Source organism: Urocampus carinirostris, chromosome 10 (assembly GCF_059441175.1).
Source record: "Urocampus carinirostris isolate Australia breed hairy pipefish chromosome 10, RoL_Ucar_1.0, whole genome shotgun sequence".
NCBI lineage: Eukaryota > Metazoa > Chordata > Actinopteri > Syngnathiformes > Syngnathidae > Urocampus > Urocampus carinirostris.
In genome coordinates this window covers 37,433,298-37,449,478 of record NC_142358.1, presented here as the reverse complement: position 1 = coordinate 37,449,478, position 16,181 = coordinate 37,433,298, and the positions used below count along the sequence as shown (strand labels likewise).

General features: G+C 38.5%; 2 protein-coding genes across 3 annotated transcripts in view; one reads left to right on the top strand and one right to left on the bottom strand.

Moving 5' to 3' along the window:
• Positions 1-16,181, top strand: part of cadm1b (cell adhesion molecule 1b) — a 722,615-nt gene that overhangs the window by 728 nt on the left and 705,706 nt on the right. Inside the window, exon 2 of the mRNA XM_088345365.1 lies at positions 3,596-3,807. The gene's annotated coding sequence lies outside the window, so the exon portion shown is untranslated. The remainder of the gene's footprint in view (positions 1-3,595; positions 3,808-16,181) is intronic.
• Positions 1,615-15,532, bottom strand: tmprss5 (transmembrane serine protease 5). 2 transcript variants are annotated; one of them, XM_088345362.1, is made up of 14 exons: positions 15,427-15,532; positions 14,263-14,398; positions 12,984-13,064; positions 11,560-11,673; positions 11,079-11,214; positions 9,973-10,086; positions 9,862-9,905; positions 8,659-8,821; positions 8,369-8,553; positions 4,054-4,152; positions 3,838-3,980; positions 3,580-3,732; positions 1,902-2,022; positions 1,615-1,800 (listed from the first exon to the last, which is right to left on the bottom strand). In XM_088345362.1, exons 1-13 carry the CDS (start codon positions 15,427-15,429, stop codon positions 2,014-2,016), a joined length of 1,380 nt encoding a protein of 459 aa, XP_088201488.1. In that variant the 5' UTR covers positions 15,430-15,532; the 3' UTR covers positions 1,615-1,800; positions 1,902-2,013. The 2 variants fall into 2 exon arrangements, with proteins under 2 accessions (XP_088201488.1, XP_088201489.1); XM_088345363.1 differs by lacking the exon at positions 12,984-13,064.

Below are 16,181 nucleotides of genomic sequence, written 5' to 3'. Positions count from 1 at the left end.
GACTGTCCCAGAAATATAAAGTACTGCCAACCTGTACGTACTATAGGTCTCTTAAATCAAGGACTAATAAGCTCTGAAACAGTTTTGTCCTCAGTGCCCTCACCATCCTAAACAAGTGCACAATACTGCGAATTATATGCCTAATTTATAGAGACATTGGTATTCACATTTTCATAATTGTTTTAATTTTTTAAATTTCATTGCTTCTAAATGATATTGCACTATTGTTACGGTGCACTTAAAACTTAGGCTAGTCTCCAAGCCAGTGTTTTTCAACCCTTTTTGAATCAAGGTACACTTTTATTTATAAAAAAACTTCTGATGCACACCGTCCGTCGAAAATATTTGAAATTGAAGTTATGTCAAATATTTCACTGTACTACTTCATAATCAGATAATTGGTAAATAAAAATGAAGAAAATATTATTTAAAATAGAAAAGAATGATGTGCTTTATTTATGTTTTTATTTTTTACAGTGCAATCTTAAACCGCTTTGTTAAAATAAGTTATTAAATGTACTGTGCTACCTGATGAACAGATTAGTAGATAAAAAGTATACAAAAATCTACTGCCACCTACTGATATGGATGACCATTACAGTTCCTTGTATGAAAATAGCAAAAATACTGAATAATGGCCTGATTTTTTTGAAAGATAAAATTGGGCAAATTCCGGCGGCACACTGGAAAAGGTCTCACGGCACACTAGTGTGCCCCGGCACACTGGTTGAAAAACACTGCTCCAAGCAATACCTGGTTAATATTTTCACCTATTTATCCTGGCATTATTCTGATCTTATTTTTCTCTTTCAAAGCTTTTATTATGTGTTTATACTGGAGTGCAATGTCTAATTCTGTTACATACAATTTTCACTGCATTGTTACCAATGAAAATAAAGACAATCGTTCTAGTTCCTATAATGCAATTAAAAAACAAAAATACTGTAGATTCTGAATTCATTACAAAATAACTGAAATATAACAAGCATTTTATTGTTTTTAGATTGCTGATCATGGCTATAAATCAAATATCCCTTAACATAATATAATGAAAATGTATACTAGTGGGCCATAAGCAATAATAAACAATATCACGATAATAAAAAGCTTCAGTTGATTAGCTTTGTAATAATCCAGAATGTATGACATTTTTTTTCCCTAAAATTGCATTGCAGAAAAATAAAGACTTGTATCACAACAATAACAATTTTTAAAGCTTCCAATACAGTTTTGTAAGAGGTAGGCCAAAACCCTATACCATTTTTAATGTGTTTTTTATGTAATGGCGCTAAGCTAGCAAGACAGCTTTTTTCAAACCAGAAAAAAAGATGATTACATTGTAGTAGGGGCTACAAAAGGAGCTAACCAATGTAGGAAAAATACAAATGGAGTAAAAGAAACAGTCCTTGTTTGCTGTTCCATAATGATACTGTTGTAATATTTAAATGTGTCACTGCATATTTAGTCATTGTATGATTTTTTTTTTTTCAATTATAACCTCTTTTGGGTTATAAGTGGAATAATAGCTACACACGTGGCCTACAATAACTGCAACACAATGAGACCTTTGGTACAATTTAATATGTAGTTCCAAAACATATATAGTACGCCCAAAGAAGGTACACTTTATAATAATGACCAGTTTCTTTGCAATTTCTATTCGATATTAAGAATGCAATCAAGACAAGGGAATACAATTTGGGTTAAAAGACAGATAAATAAAATGGGAAGATGCGGCATTGGTCAGTAAAGAAAGTCAGGAAGCACAGTTTGAATGAACGAAGCACACCAGAAAAGAACCTGAAAAGAAAAATAATACGTTACCAGGGAGTCAAAATAACGATACCTGCAATGAAGACTGATTTCAATCTAAAATGATTGATTTTTCTAAATTGCCATACCTATTTTTGGCCCACTGTACACATATATGATTGCATTGTTACTTCCCATCAGCAAAGTTTGGAGCGACAATATCCTCTGTTACTGCCGGTGTTCCTGTGTCGCAGTCCCTCCTCAATAAGTCTGTAAAGATATGGAAATGTAATCAGTAAACACATCAAGTCAGTCGAGCTCCTGTTTTGTATTCATTATTTGCCTTACAAACAAATCAGACATTTGGTTTGGGGTACATAATTAAAATCTGTGAAGCTTGATTTACAATTTGAACTGTTGCAGTTGATTCTTTGCCCTCCACTTCGACTTCATATTGTGCAATGTTCAATCTGATTGACCCAGACGTGCTTTTTTTCATATTTGAAATATTTCAAAAAGTTGACCGGATTAAAAAAATCAACCAGCTTTAAAGGGATTCCCAAACTGTTTTATGTATTTATTTATTTTTAAAATTAGGCACAGAACGTGTAATGTTACCCCCAAGAATTATGCAAATATGTTGAAAAATATTCTACGAGCCAGGGGACTCGAGAAATTTTGTCTCCGCGGCAGTAGCTCAGGAGGTAGAGCGCTCGTCTTGGGATCAAGGGATCCCAGTTGGAATCCCGGCTTGTCCGTGTTACATGTCGAAGTGTCTTTGGGTAAGACACTGAACCCCTAATACCCCCAATAAGCAGGTTAGCGTCTTACATGGCTGCAATACAAGGCCGCTATTGGGAAATGTGAAGCACACTGTAAAGCGCTTTGGGAAGTCATTGATTTGAAAAGCGCTATATAAATGCAGATCATTTTCATTTTTCATTTCTCAAAGTTAACACAACTGGCTAGAGTCTAGAGCTATGATGTCATTGAGGAGCGCATTTTCAAAATAGCAAATCCCATTACCACATCATGTGATGAGGCAGCTCCAAAATACAGCGATTGTAGTGAACAGCAGTTCCATACCGCTCATATCTGCTCGGAGGAATTGGAATTTTGACTACCCTGTCGCCTTGTAACTGTTTTGTCAAAACTACGTGATTTGACCTCCGAAAGCTGCTTGGCATAAGTTTACCTGCTCCCGCTACAGCTCCTGTTACATATTTGCTTTTGCCTCTTTTTTTAGGTAGGCAATCGTGGCTTTTTGTTTGTGTTTTTTGCCACGTGTGTCGCTGTTGGTATTATTTTTTCCGCCTTCCTCCCTGTAGCGTGGGGCTACCAAGGGCTTTTCTGTTTGGTTTGCTCCGGGTTAGCGCTCTTTGGCTGCCCCCACTGTTTGTTGTTTGGCCGGCTAGCCCTGTTAGTCCCGGTTTTGCTGTCTCCCTTTATTAGTTTTGCCAGTTAGCCCCTTTTTGGATACCAGCCCTTTGTTGTACTACTACTGCATTCACCTGTGACACAACGCCCCTGAATTCTCCACAAAAACTTCCATAACTTGTTTTAAAACCCTCATAACCTTTTTGACTAATTTATATGTAAAACAAAATTGTGACTGGCTTGCTACGGTGTTACTCTGATGAGATCACAGTTCAGATGAAAATGATGAGACCTAATGCATTTTTAAAACGGTATCTCCAAAAATACCAATCAAAATGTATATAGATATCATGCAAAAAAATTTCCTTACATTTTGCCCGTGAATTTGGGATTACCTTTAACCATAAATTGACTTCAGTTTTCTTTCCCAACATTGTTACTTATACTGACCTCAATCATCTCATAGATCCACCCGAGGAATTTTGCCACATTGGTGTACACTCCTGGGTGGTTTGGCTCGGCGCAGCCATTCCCCCAGCTGACAACCCCCATCAGCCTCCAGACGTTACCATCCTGACATACAAGAGGGCCACCACTATCCCCCTATGACAGACACAGCGTTGGAAACAAAAGTCACAACCATGACCTTCCTATCCTGTCTCGGAAACTCAAAACAAGGTACTGTCATAACGGTGCACAGAGCCCGACCTGACACGCGTCCACCTTTCCCTCTGTGTAGCCGGCACAGAGCATTTGCGGTGTTATTTCTCCATTGTACATGCATGAGCTGTTGCATTTGTTGGTGTTTATGATAGGAACGGGGGCCTCTTTCAAGGTGTCAGATGAGTGAACTGAAAGAGATGACAAACCCGCTCTGTTTGTTCTCCCCTGGCAGCAAATATTTGTTTTGGAATGACGACATACCACCGTCAGGTTGTGTGTATCCCCAGCCAGAAATCCAGCATAGAGTACCTCCAGGAGGGTCGTAGTTGTACTGAGGCAGACACACAGGGCGAACTGTATCTGGTTTAAAATGTGAAGACAATAAAAAAGTGTGACTGTCTCAGATTGGCTTTGTTTTCGTTCTCCAAGTCGCCTCAGGTATCTTTAATATGACCACATTTGAGCAATTCCCTCTCTCCTAGCAAAGGCCTGATTTTCTGATGTCCCCAAAAGATTATCCAGAGCTGCTATTGCGGTGTAGAGGTAAGATTTATGGCCCGAGCCCGAACCCGAACCCGAACCCGAGGCAATTTCGGGCCGGGTCGGGCCCTGAAATGTCAGTCATACGGTCGGGTCGGGTCGGGTTCGGTCCTGCTTTTTTTTTTTTTTTTTTTTTTTTTTTTTAAATTAATTAATAATGTGTTAAATGTTCATTAAAAATATATACTTAAACTATGTATGGATACTAGACCAAGGAATACTTGTTATAAAATAAATAATTTGGATAAAACGGAGAAGGAGCTGTAATCGCTATTTTTCCGACTCCTATGGAAATTCCTCCCCCCTCCGATTTTAAATGAAAAAAACAACAATTTGTTTACACTGCGGGATCCAATGCAACCAGGGTTTCATTCACAATAAAAAAGACATTACATACGGATATTATAGTAAATCAAATAAATATTATTTGTGTACAATTAGTTGTGGTTGCGGAAATCATAGCGTACAGTGACGTTGGTGACTTTTCCATCCGCGTTAAAAAACGCATTTTGTAAAATACGATCGCGCTTTATTGTTTAAATAAACGCGATCTCCCAATGATTATAATTAGCTCGCTTTATTTTGTTTTAAAGCGTATTATATAGAATACGATCGCTTTTGTCGGAAGCGTACATTGACGTTGGTGAGATTTTCATCCGCGTTAAAAAACGCAATCTGTAGAATACGATCGCGCTTTATTGTTTAAATAAACGCGTTATATAGACTAGGATCTCCCAATGATTATAATTAGCTCGCTCTATTGTTTTAATAAGCGTTTTATATAGAATACGATCAGGGGGGGGGATTTGCATAGGAGTCGGCACAACACGTCAACATCCCCTCTCAATGAAAGTGCCGCGCTAAAATCTTAAAGGCGTACTACTACTGCTGCTGTGGATTATGGCCCAATGATCAAGTCGTCAAAATGACGGACGCCTTTAAATGTTTTCGCTACCTCAAAAAAAAACCGTCAATGACAGATTGCAGTGCAGACACAGAAATATAAAAGATGTAAATGTTTATACAGTTTTATTTAACTTAGGCCTAGATGTTGTAACAAAAGGCAGAGTTTAATTTGTTATCATAAATCACCCCTCCTTATAAATAAAATATGTAATTTCGGGCCCCCTCGGGCCGGGCCAGCAAATCCAGTTAATTAGTCGGGCCGGGTCCGGGTCGGGTTTAATACCCCCCGGGCCTGCGTCGGGTTCGGGTGCTTTTTTTGGGCCCGATCTTACCTCTATTGCGGTGTTGCCCAAATAAGAGAGCTTTTATTTGAAAATTGTCAGACCAGATAATCGTAACTTAAGGGTAAAATGGTTATTATTGCACAAGCTTTTGGGCCACACTCTGTGACTGTGACCTGAAATGGAAAAATAACCTACCAGAAAGCAATCTGTTGCTGGCGATGGCCCACTATATAAAAAGGTTTGTCCAAATAAATGATGTATGTTGACCAACACGGTATACAAAAGAACTTAAACTCCGTCGTCCACAAGTTGTAACCTTGGATTAACTTTATTAGCTTTGACTACACACTTCTAAACGTTTAGAGCGCCTCCATGTTAATCACGAGTTATCATAGTGAAAAAAAATAAGATACATTTGAAATCCAGTCTACAGTATTTTGGACAAGCCTGACCTTCTTTTAGTCTCTATGTGTATATAAATAACATTCAACAGACGAATTGATAGGGTGAAAAAACAAACCAATGATGACATCAGGCATGTGGTACACGGATCGCTTAACTGCCCGGGTCTTGGGGACACCAATGAGGATGCAATTTTGGACAGCTTTCTCCGTTGTTGGTAATTTTATGGTCTGTTTTTTGAGTTGTGGCAAAGTTGGCACCAATCTAGTTCTTAATGTTGTCAGCCCAGTTCTTTTTCGGTCCTCATCTCTTCCTGCCCCCGTGGACTCTGCTCTGGAGAATTAACTTGGCCAGTCCAGATGATCTGGATACCACTGCAGTTGACACCAGTTCTTTTTCGGGTTCAATGTGCCCTCTGATGGTGTTGCACACCGCCTCGTTTGTCACTTGGGTTATGTAGCTGACAGGGTTGGGTAGGGTTACTTTAACTGGATTACTTTTAATTACTTTTGGATTACTCCAATACCAAATATGCTAATAAAAGACAAACTAAATATGAATAAAATTACCAAATTTTGTGCAGGCTTGGGGAGTAACGGAATACATGGAACGGCAAAAATGATGTTGGCAAGCTGTTTGGATTTATTTTCATTTTGTTTCTGTCGCATTTTATGTTAGTTTTGCCGGAGATCAGAGAGATCAAAGCCAGGAGAGAAAGCTTACCACGTGTTGTGAGTCATAATTGTATTCATATTTAGTTTATTTTGTCTTTTATTAGCATATTTGGTATTGGAGTAATCCAAAAGTAATTGAAAGTAATCCAGTTAAAGTAACCCTACCCAACCCTGGTAGCTGATACCTAAAAGTTTAATGTAGCATCACATCTCCATGGCCTTGATTTTCTTTTTGCTGTAGTCTGAGCTATCCTTACCATGATTTCTGGTTGTTACCCCTTTTCTGATATAAAAACTTCAATATATTTAAATTCGATAATAGGTTCAAGATCTCGGTGGTTTATGGTGATGTTTGCGATGGTACCTTACAGATTGTTGATTTGATGTTGATCATTCTGGTTTTTCTTTGCTGGAGGATGTGGTCAAGGGCTTTATTTTTCTGAGATTGCTTCATCTCCTGTCTTTACGTTTTTATGTTGCACTATCACTATTTACCACTAAATGATAGAAGTTAATTGTTCCTGGTTATATATTATTTTTTAATTGACAGGTGGATGTGATGTGTTTTTATGTACAGCATTTAATGAGAAAATCCACAGCATTAGTTAGAGGAGACGTTATTCTCAGTTTTGTAAGACTAATCTGATTTACTTGATTTATTGTTGTTTGTAATCACTACAGTTTTCATGGTTGTTTCCATGGCATTTCTCTGTAGTGTCTCAAATTTACAAGATGCTTAATTTTGTTTTATATACTTCAGAAAGGCAAATTATTTCTTTATTTGCCCACACCAATTACTCATTATTGTTATTATAAGCTTCTTCAATTTGTTTCCTTGTTTTTAATGGGAAATATAAAGTTCTTTGTCATTTTATGACTTTAAGAAAAAAATAGATTTTTGTGCTTATCCGTACCACTCCCTGCTCCCTTAATTGCTCAGTGGGGATAAATAAAGTGCTTATATTGGAACAACTTTAAGCTTTAAATGAGGAACATTTAGAAACATAGACTTTTTAACGGCTTGCAAGATATATGAAGAGTTGACTCCCTCGCGTGGCTGCCCACCCATCAAGTGAGGATAAATAAATCTTAGAAATTTGCTTGTTTCGGGAAATATGACATGAGTGTGTAGTGTCAGAAAGACAATCTGGCATTACAACTGTGCCAAACAAATCATGCCAGTGACATATTGTGGTAAATCACGCCAAAATAAATCAGAGCAACATGTATTTGAGTGAGCTGTTGTGTGCCGTATAAAGGATTGCTTATGCTAAGCAAGACGATGAGCAAAGCTGCATGGCTTTAAGAAAGAAAAAAAGTATGGGTTGCTTTTCCATGATTTCTAGACTACAAGTCACTACTTTTTCTTCCATTTCAAACACTGTGGCTTAAAATGATATTTTTTGTGGCAGCACAGAGGAAAACTGAATGTGGTTCCTTTTCACAACGCATGCACTATAAATACAAAATATCACGGTGACATATGGAAACATTATTAAATAATATATTATATAAATTAGTCTGTTTTTGGCAACATTTTGTTCTGCAGCCAAAAGTTTTAACGCCAAATTCCCACGGTGGTGGATCCCACGTTTGGGCTGGACTTTAAACGTAGAAAACGAATGGATATGAGTACATTTTAATGGCTTTTTAAGCCTGCGGCTTGTACAAAGACAAAATTGAGTTTCCTTCTTAAAGTTGAGGATTTGGCTTTTAATCAAGTGTACTCTGTAGTCTGGAATTTACTCTAATCTCTGGAAAAATAATGACCTGAAAAGTTGAGCGGCGTCCGCAGTTTCATCAGAGCGATGTCACTGTCATGGCTGACATGGTTGTAGTTCTTGTTGTAAACGATCTTCTCAACGGTGTTCCCCGCACGCTCCGCCATTTTTGACAGACTTTGTGTCACGAAACCTGCATGGACCGCCCAGCTGGACACCTGCGGCAGCCTGTAGCTGACATTTCCAAGACGCCAAAGCATGAAAAGGAGACTTGTCGCCAGCTGTTTTACAGTCGTAACCTCTGTACAGTTAGCACCGCAAAGGTCAGTGCGTGCTTACTTGTGCACACAGTGAGCAGCTGTGACTATCCATTGGCTGGTGATGATGGAGCCACCGCAGGTGTGGCGGTTGCTGTAGTATAGGCTGACCTGCCAGGGCCACCTTCCCATTGCAGCCTCCACTCCACCAATTATTCTGGGCAACTTGGCCCGGGTGCCACACTCTTTAAAGAAATACATTAACATTTGAAAGACAGAAATATGAAGATGAATTTGATATACAGTGGTACCTCTTAATGCGAGCTTAATTTGTTCCACCATCGTGCTAGTTGCACGGATTGCTTGTGTAAATAATTTAAAGCTAAGTAGCCTGTTTCGAACCGCCCAAAAGCATCAAAGTGAGCACACAATGCCTGTAAAACTCATCTTCCTGATTACAATTGAAAAAAAAAAAAGAAAGGTCCTGATACAGACTCTTGAGGGACGCCACTGCCAATGCTCATAAGACTTAAATTGCTGTCCCAAATCTGTTTCACTTAAATCACATTCAATTCGTAATTCAACATAAATTAAACCGGTAACAAGATAATGATGTCTTCGAAATAAAACATTTCCCTACCTATCAACCTTTACTTGTTCCCCATGTTTTAGTCATTCTTTGATTATTTCTCATTGTGTACACCGTACACTTTCTATACGGGGGAAATAAATGTAAAAGGACCGATCTTGTCTTGCCCATTTCGCTCTAATCCGGATGATCTAAATTACTGGTGACAGAAGACAATATAATCCTAGAGTGCTAACATTGTCGCGGTATTTGACGTAGACTGTCTTGCTGTAAGAAAATAGGTGCTACGTTGTGTTTGTAAGGTTTACTATTGATTAATAAGGAAGATTTGCAATCATTAATATTTAGAGAATATGGCGGAGGTTAACAGGTATGAGATGAAGAGACTGATACATGAGCACTTATTGTACAGCTAAGATTAAATGTCCTGTAACTTTAAATGAATATACACAATTTTTTTACTGCATTTTTTTGCCTATAGTAGTTTGCATATGCGAACTGGACAGGCTGATACTAGCAGTGAGTAGTCACAGTCAGTGAGAGGTCTCTAGTGGTAGCTTCTGGGACTGCTCACAAACTGGATTTTCCATTGTAAAAAAATTATTGTGTTTAGAGGTGCTCAAATAAGAAGGTACCACTGTATGATAACAATAAAGACCATTCATTCATTCATTTTCAATAGTGTGTAGGCCTCACCAAAACATTGCAAGGCGATAACCTTCTCAGTCGTGCAATTCAGCCTAGGTAACACCAAGATGGTTATTTTTCCAAACTGCCTCATGGGCCGACTGGTCTCTTGACCGTTACCTGAACTGCCATATGTTTTCTAGAGTCCCTTGTTGTTCTGAAGTAATTTGCAGAAACCCTTCAGTGTAGTTAGAGCCGAGATCAGTGAGATTCACACCTTTGTGCTTGGTCAGCCTGTAAATTGGAGCATTTTATGCAAATCAATTAGTAATTAGGTGTGTCAGTCCCTCCAAATATTCAGGCGCCTGACAGGGTGAACATATAATCATCTAATCCCTGGGTGAGGAAAACGGATAAAGGGCTGGATGTATCTGAAGCTATTTTTACATTATTTTGCGTCATAGTTTTTGTGGCCTGGTATTTTTATTTTTTTGGCAAAAAGTCATGCTCACTATATTATTTTAGCTCTTATGTTTTATGGCAGGAAATAATACTTTTGCAATGTCAGTAGAACCCACTTTATTTTTATTTCCTGTTCTCCGATTAACACATTTTAAGGGGTTGGAGTTTGAGATTTATGACTGTTTTGGAAGGACTTGTTGTATGCCACCGGTATACTTAATGTTGTCACGTTCCGGTTCATGTTTAGCCAAGCGTAATGTCCGGGTTTTCTACTCGAGGGCATTTTAACCTATCTTTGTTCATCGATGTTTGTTTAAGACTGATTAAATAATCATTGCTCTTTGACTTTAGAGACCAAAAAGAGTGCTGTTGCTCAGGTTAAGTCTGATAGAATTGTGGATCTGATATGTCTGCACAAATAAAACGCCAAAATGAGGCTTGACATAAATATTGGATTAAAATGTTAGTATTGTTGATGGACTACTAGAACAAAGTGTGCATGATTGTTTTTGCTATACGAGTATTTGGGAACTTTCTACTGCAATTAAGTTTTTAGCACTTCATTCTTTTTGGGGAGTCCTGCCTACCATTGATACATAGCCCAATTCTTTCCAGTTTTGTGGACGCAGCTGTAGTAAAACTCAATACTGTTGGACGATCGCCCAATCCAAAAATGATCTACTCTTGCGTTGAATGTTTTTGAAAGGGCTTTCTACTCAATGAATTGAATTGTGATTGCAATTAAGTCTTCAGGCAATTTAAGGATTAAGCGGTTAATTAGCAAGGCTGGCACGACTGGGTGCAGGAAGTGACAAAACACGAACCTCAGATAACCTAGCTGTCTGCAGACCAGAGTTCCCAGTGACGAGTTCCATCGCTCATAGCACACCGGCAGCCAGTGGGGCAGCTTTCCCACCCGGATCTCCAGCAGAGAGTTCTCGGCGCTGATCCTGTAAAACACTGAACCTGATTGATTCAAAATCCCTCCAGGGGTGGGCAATTACCTCTCTGGTAGTGAGAACTATTTTTAGTGAAGGAAAACGAAACAAAGAAAAAAACAGTATCAATGTTAATGAAGTAAAATTAGCTCAGATCATTACGCTATCTTTTCATGACAGTCAACGGTTCAAGTCTCACGAGCCAAACACATAAACAAAGAATCAACTTTGGAATGGTAATTCAATGCTGAAATTCACTTGAGTACCGAACTCTGCCCTTCACTCCCACGAAAAACTAAGCATCTTCATTATGTCTTAAGAATAATCATGCCTCCAATTAACAGCAAAAAAAACAGCTGACACAGACCTTTTCTGGGGTCGGCGACTGAAACGTCCTCTGTCACATTGCAGAAAGACGTCTCCTTTGCGTCCCCGAGTCCCACTGCACTGTGAGAGGTTGACGGCCTCAGGAGAAATTTGACTGAGTGATAAAACATGATGTCGTTAATTAGTAAGAGTTGTCACTAGTCTGTGAAACTTTCATCGCTAAAATCACTCATTATGGAACTGAAATTGTTGTTACTGGTAAAGTCATCAAGCACAATTTTCAAGACCCCCAAAATATGTTCAAGTATTACATACGTGTAGATTTTTTTTTCCAAAACCAAATAATACATTGTTATTCACCTGGATAAAAAGAGTAATTGTTATCTTGGATAAAGTTTCATAAAATAATAAGTTTTAGGGAAAAAAACAGTAATAAAGATGCATCACTGGCATATATAAAAATAAGTTACACATTTTTTTTGCTTACCTAATACTCCCCACAAATAGCAGTATTCCACTTAATAGTTTCACGTTGAAGTATCATCATTCACCACTAGATAGCAGACATAACTTGGTTCCATTTCCGACAGGTTTACTTTGGATGTGCAAACACGACACTAAAACATATTTTAGGTGACGTCAGTATATCTAGTGACATTTATACTATAATGTACCTGTAACCTCAGTCAATTGCTCCCCTTATTAATAATTGCAGTTTCTCTTACGAAGCAATAATAAACCTTACAAACGCAATGCTGCAAGTATATACTCACAGCAAGAAAGATCATGTAGAATAAAAACAAAGATAATGTATCTTAACAAGTCTATTTTATTTACCAAATAAACTTACATTCAATTATTTAAGCATCTTTCTTCGTTTTTTCCCTACTTGCAGTAATCTTCGTTTTTGCTTATATATAAGCGTGCAGGGTTTCACACAGTCTGTTCTACAGATGGTTTTACTTAGTAACAGAAACCGTCAAAATTTAGTTTAAAATAATTGCTTTATTGAGGATAACAAGCGTAATGCGACGATATCAGTAATCTACGACGACGTTGTCTACCAGTGACTGAGATGATCCGAATTAGAGCTGATATGGGCAAGACGGGATTGGTTTAACTATAGAGTTTAGCATTTGTTTCCTCCGTACAAAAAATTATATACGGTGTACACTATTTGAAATTGTATTAAAGAAAAAAGACTCATACGTTGACAGATATGGTATAAGGAAAAATGGCAGCAGACTGTTCGCTTGTCTAACCAAGTGTCAGCGTTGCTGGTAAAATGAACTCATTTTTATTTAGCAAAACCGTGACAAATATTTTGTAAACAATGAGAAACTGTAACACTGATTTATTACACCAGTTTACTGTTTCTTTTATTTTTTTATTATCCCCAAGTGGGTGTACTAAATCAAGACATTACATAACCAGGTGCTTATTTATCCTACCCACAATGCTCACCTAAGAACCAGACTCCGACAGCCAATCCTCCCAAGAGTCCAAGTGCGCACACGGCTGCCAGCATCCTCGGCAGCCTGTGAGCTAGAGCGACAAATTGATACATTTTGGCTGCCTTCGATATGCATGCACACTAGGCACAAATTACAAGCTCGCTCTCCGCTCACTTGCCATCGCCAGCTGGTGTTTCATAAACTTTTATGCTCCTTCACTTTTAGAATCCGAGTTCTTTACTTCACATGACACAACTTTTAGAATTATTTTTTATCCGTCGATGGAAAATCTCATTGTTGATAAGCAGCAACCGAGTGAAGCAAGTCAAGTCATGTTTATTTGCATAGCCCTTAATCACAAAGAGTCTCAAAGGGCTGCAGAGACCACATTACTTGCAAACCCCAGACTATTATGACACATCACCTGATCTAAAACTTACATAATAGCAAGTAATACACAGATACACATTTATTGTTGTTATTGAAAGTATTGAAGCAAAGACATTTTTGTTATAAATTACCCTAAATTCCGGACTATAAGCCGCTACTTTTTTCCCTAACGTTCAACCCTGCGGCTTATTCAGTGATGCGGCCAATTTATGTAATTTTTCTAACAGCCGCCAGCGGCACTCGAGTGTTGCTACCATTAACTGCCCTGTCAAAGCTATATTATAATTATTAAAGCTTTGAAACAAACGTGGGGTGCCGAGTTTAAGTGGGGACCGCTAAAGGTGAGGGACAGACGAGGAAAGAAGAGGGGGTAAAAAGTTGGTTAAAGAAAAAGGAGTCGCGTCAGTAAATGTGTTCATCTGATATATTTTTCCCACCATTACCTTTGGAAATATACACTTTTTTCCTTGGATTACTTTCAACGGACCCGGACTCTGCAAGTCTGCATCAAACCTTAAGTACCGGTATCATTTTCCATTCATTTTGCCGGCTGTGATTTTTGGACTGTGGACTTTAATGAAGGACATTTAGTTTCAATCGCGGCACTTGAAGTCGGGTTTGGGTTAATTTTGTGTTTGTGTTACATGCTTAAATGTGGGCGCATGCGGCTTATATACAGGTGCAGCTTGTGTATGTATGTACAAAATCGGTTTACCTCTTAAAATTTGGTGGGTGCGGCTTATAATCAGGTGCGCTTTATAGTCCAGAATTTACGCTTGTTGATTTCTGTTTTGGAGATTCAGTTGAAGTTTACCATCAGTTTAGTTTAAAAGTGTTAGCTTGAAGTGTAAGCAGTTGGAGGTTGTTAGATGACGATCACGCGCCATGGCGCCACTTACCATACGTTGCATTGTGAAACCTTTTCAAGCAGCACCACATTCCCTCACTGTTTCCGACTACTGCCATGTTCTCGCTGGAAAAGGAATGACTGTCGGCCGCTGGATTCTCAAAGACGCATAATATTCCATCCGGACTCTAAATGGAAAAATATTAGCAGGACACCTGCTCCAAACGTCACTGTCACAACTGTCCTTTTTTGTAATGTTCTCTGAAGCATTCGAGTATAATTTTTCATTTTATTTGTGTGGCATTAAAGCTACATACAGTATAGGCTTCAGAAGGTCATATGACTTATTGGATTCCAAGCAACGATGAAATAAGAAGTAAATTCAAATCGATCCGCGTACTTTACAAGCTAAAATGGGGTTTCAAAGACTGGATACAAGAAAAAATTGAGGTTAATTAACAACGTACACACATTTTATGAAAAACAAGTTGTCATCGGATCCATGGTGTTTTACCTGCGTTTACATACTCTGGTATAGTTAACTACCTACCTGCCCAAGAACTAGACCTTTTGTCTTAGTTTATTTTATGTTGACAACAGCTGTGTTAATGCAACATCCATTGCAGCCTGGTCATTACCTCATGTGCAGTTCTCAAGGTTTTTCCATTTTCCTCATGTTGAGGTTTTTGAGTTTTTCCTTGCCCTTATGTAGGTTTTAGATCAGGGATGGTGTAATAATAGTCTGTGGTTTGCAATAATCTGTGGTCTGTGCAGCCCTTTGAGACTCTTTGTGATTAAGGGCTATACAAATAAACACGACTTGACTACTTCTCTCCCTCCCAACAACGAACAAACTGGTTTAATGCTTCTAATCTTCATAGGAATCAAGCTCGACAAAATTGTAAGGGTTTGGTTGGTTGGTCAAGATGTTGACGATATCCAGGTATGAAGTTGCAGGGATCGGATGACAACTCGTCATAGTCTATTATTAATTTCCCTCTACTTTTCCTCGTCTGTTGAGCCTTGAAAACCTCTATAGGGAAGCTACCTTCCTTCAAAATTATTGCCAATATCATATTCTCTTTGTGAAAATACCTTTTCTTAACATGTTTTTATCGTTGTTGGAATAGCTGTCGTAAAAGTGAGTTATGCATGCAATTCCAATCTTCAAACGAAAAAAAGCATTATTCTATGAACGGAAAAAGTATTTTCTTACCATGTTGTTTGCAAGCTCAACTGGAGACTGTAGCTGAGGTACATGGGACTGTCAGGTCGGTGTCCATTGCTGCGCCATTTAATAGAATGCAACTGTGGATTTTCCCTTCACAAAGAGACAATGAGGTCAGCAGAGGTGGAGTGAATGAGGCTGTTGTTTGTCCATCGAAGGGGAGGGTCATGAGGCCTCAGATACTAAATTCAACCCGATCTTTGTCAGGTACTAGGCGGAGTCGGGGCATCTTATTCAGCTGCAAAGATAAAACAGACCTGCCGTATAACATGTTTTACTTGGGAGTTTGAACTTTCTGACAGCTTGTCGGTTTTGGAGAAAGGTTATGATTAGAGATTGTTGAAAAGTCTATTCCCATGTCGATATTCAATTACTTGAATCTGTCTCACAGCACTCGCAAACAAATTGAAGAGGGCTTCTGTCTGCCTATTGCAAATGAGACTTTCTCTTAACTCCTTCTATCAAACAGCAGCCAAGTTTCTCAACCACAACAAAAAATCCGAGTGTTTGAAAAGTGGATCGTCGAAAATAATTAGCAGATGAGATAGATTGGGAAGACTCTGGCACTTGGGAAGTATGAGGGAGATCAAAGCTTTTCTTCACTTTGCTGAAGATACTTTGAGGTTTGATTGGTAAGAACTAAAGCAATAACTCATTTTAGGGTTCATTAGTCTGCCGTTTATGGCTAGTGATGACTTCCAGGTAAAGGATTTCAATTCCTGCAAGAATATTTTGTTGTCTTA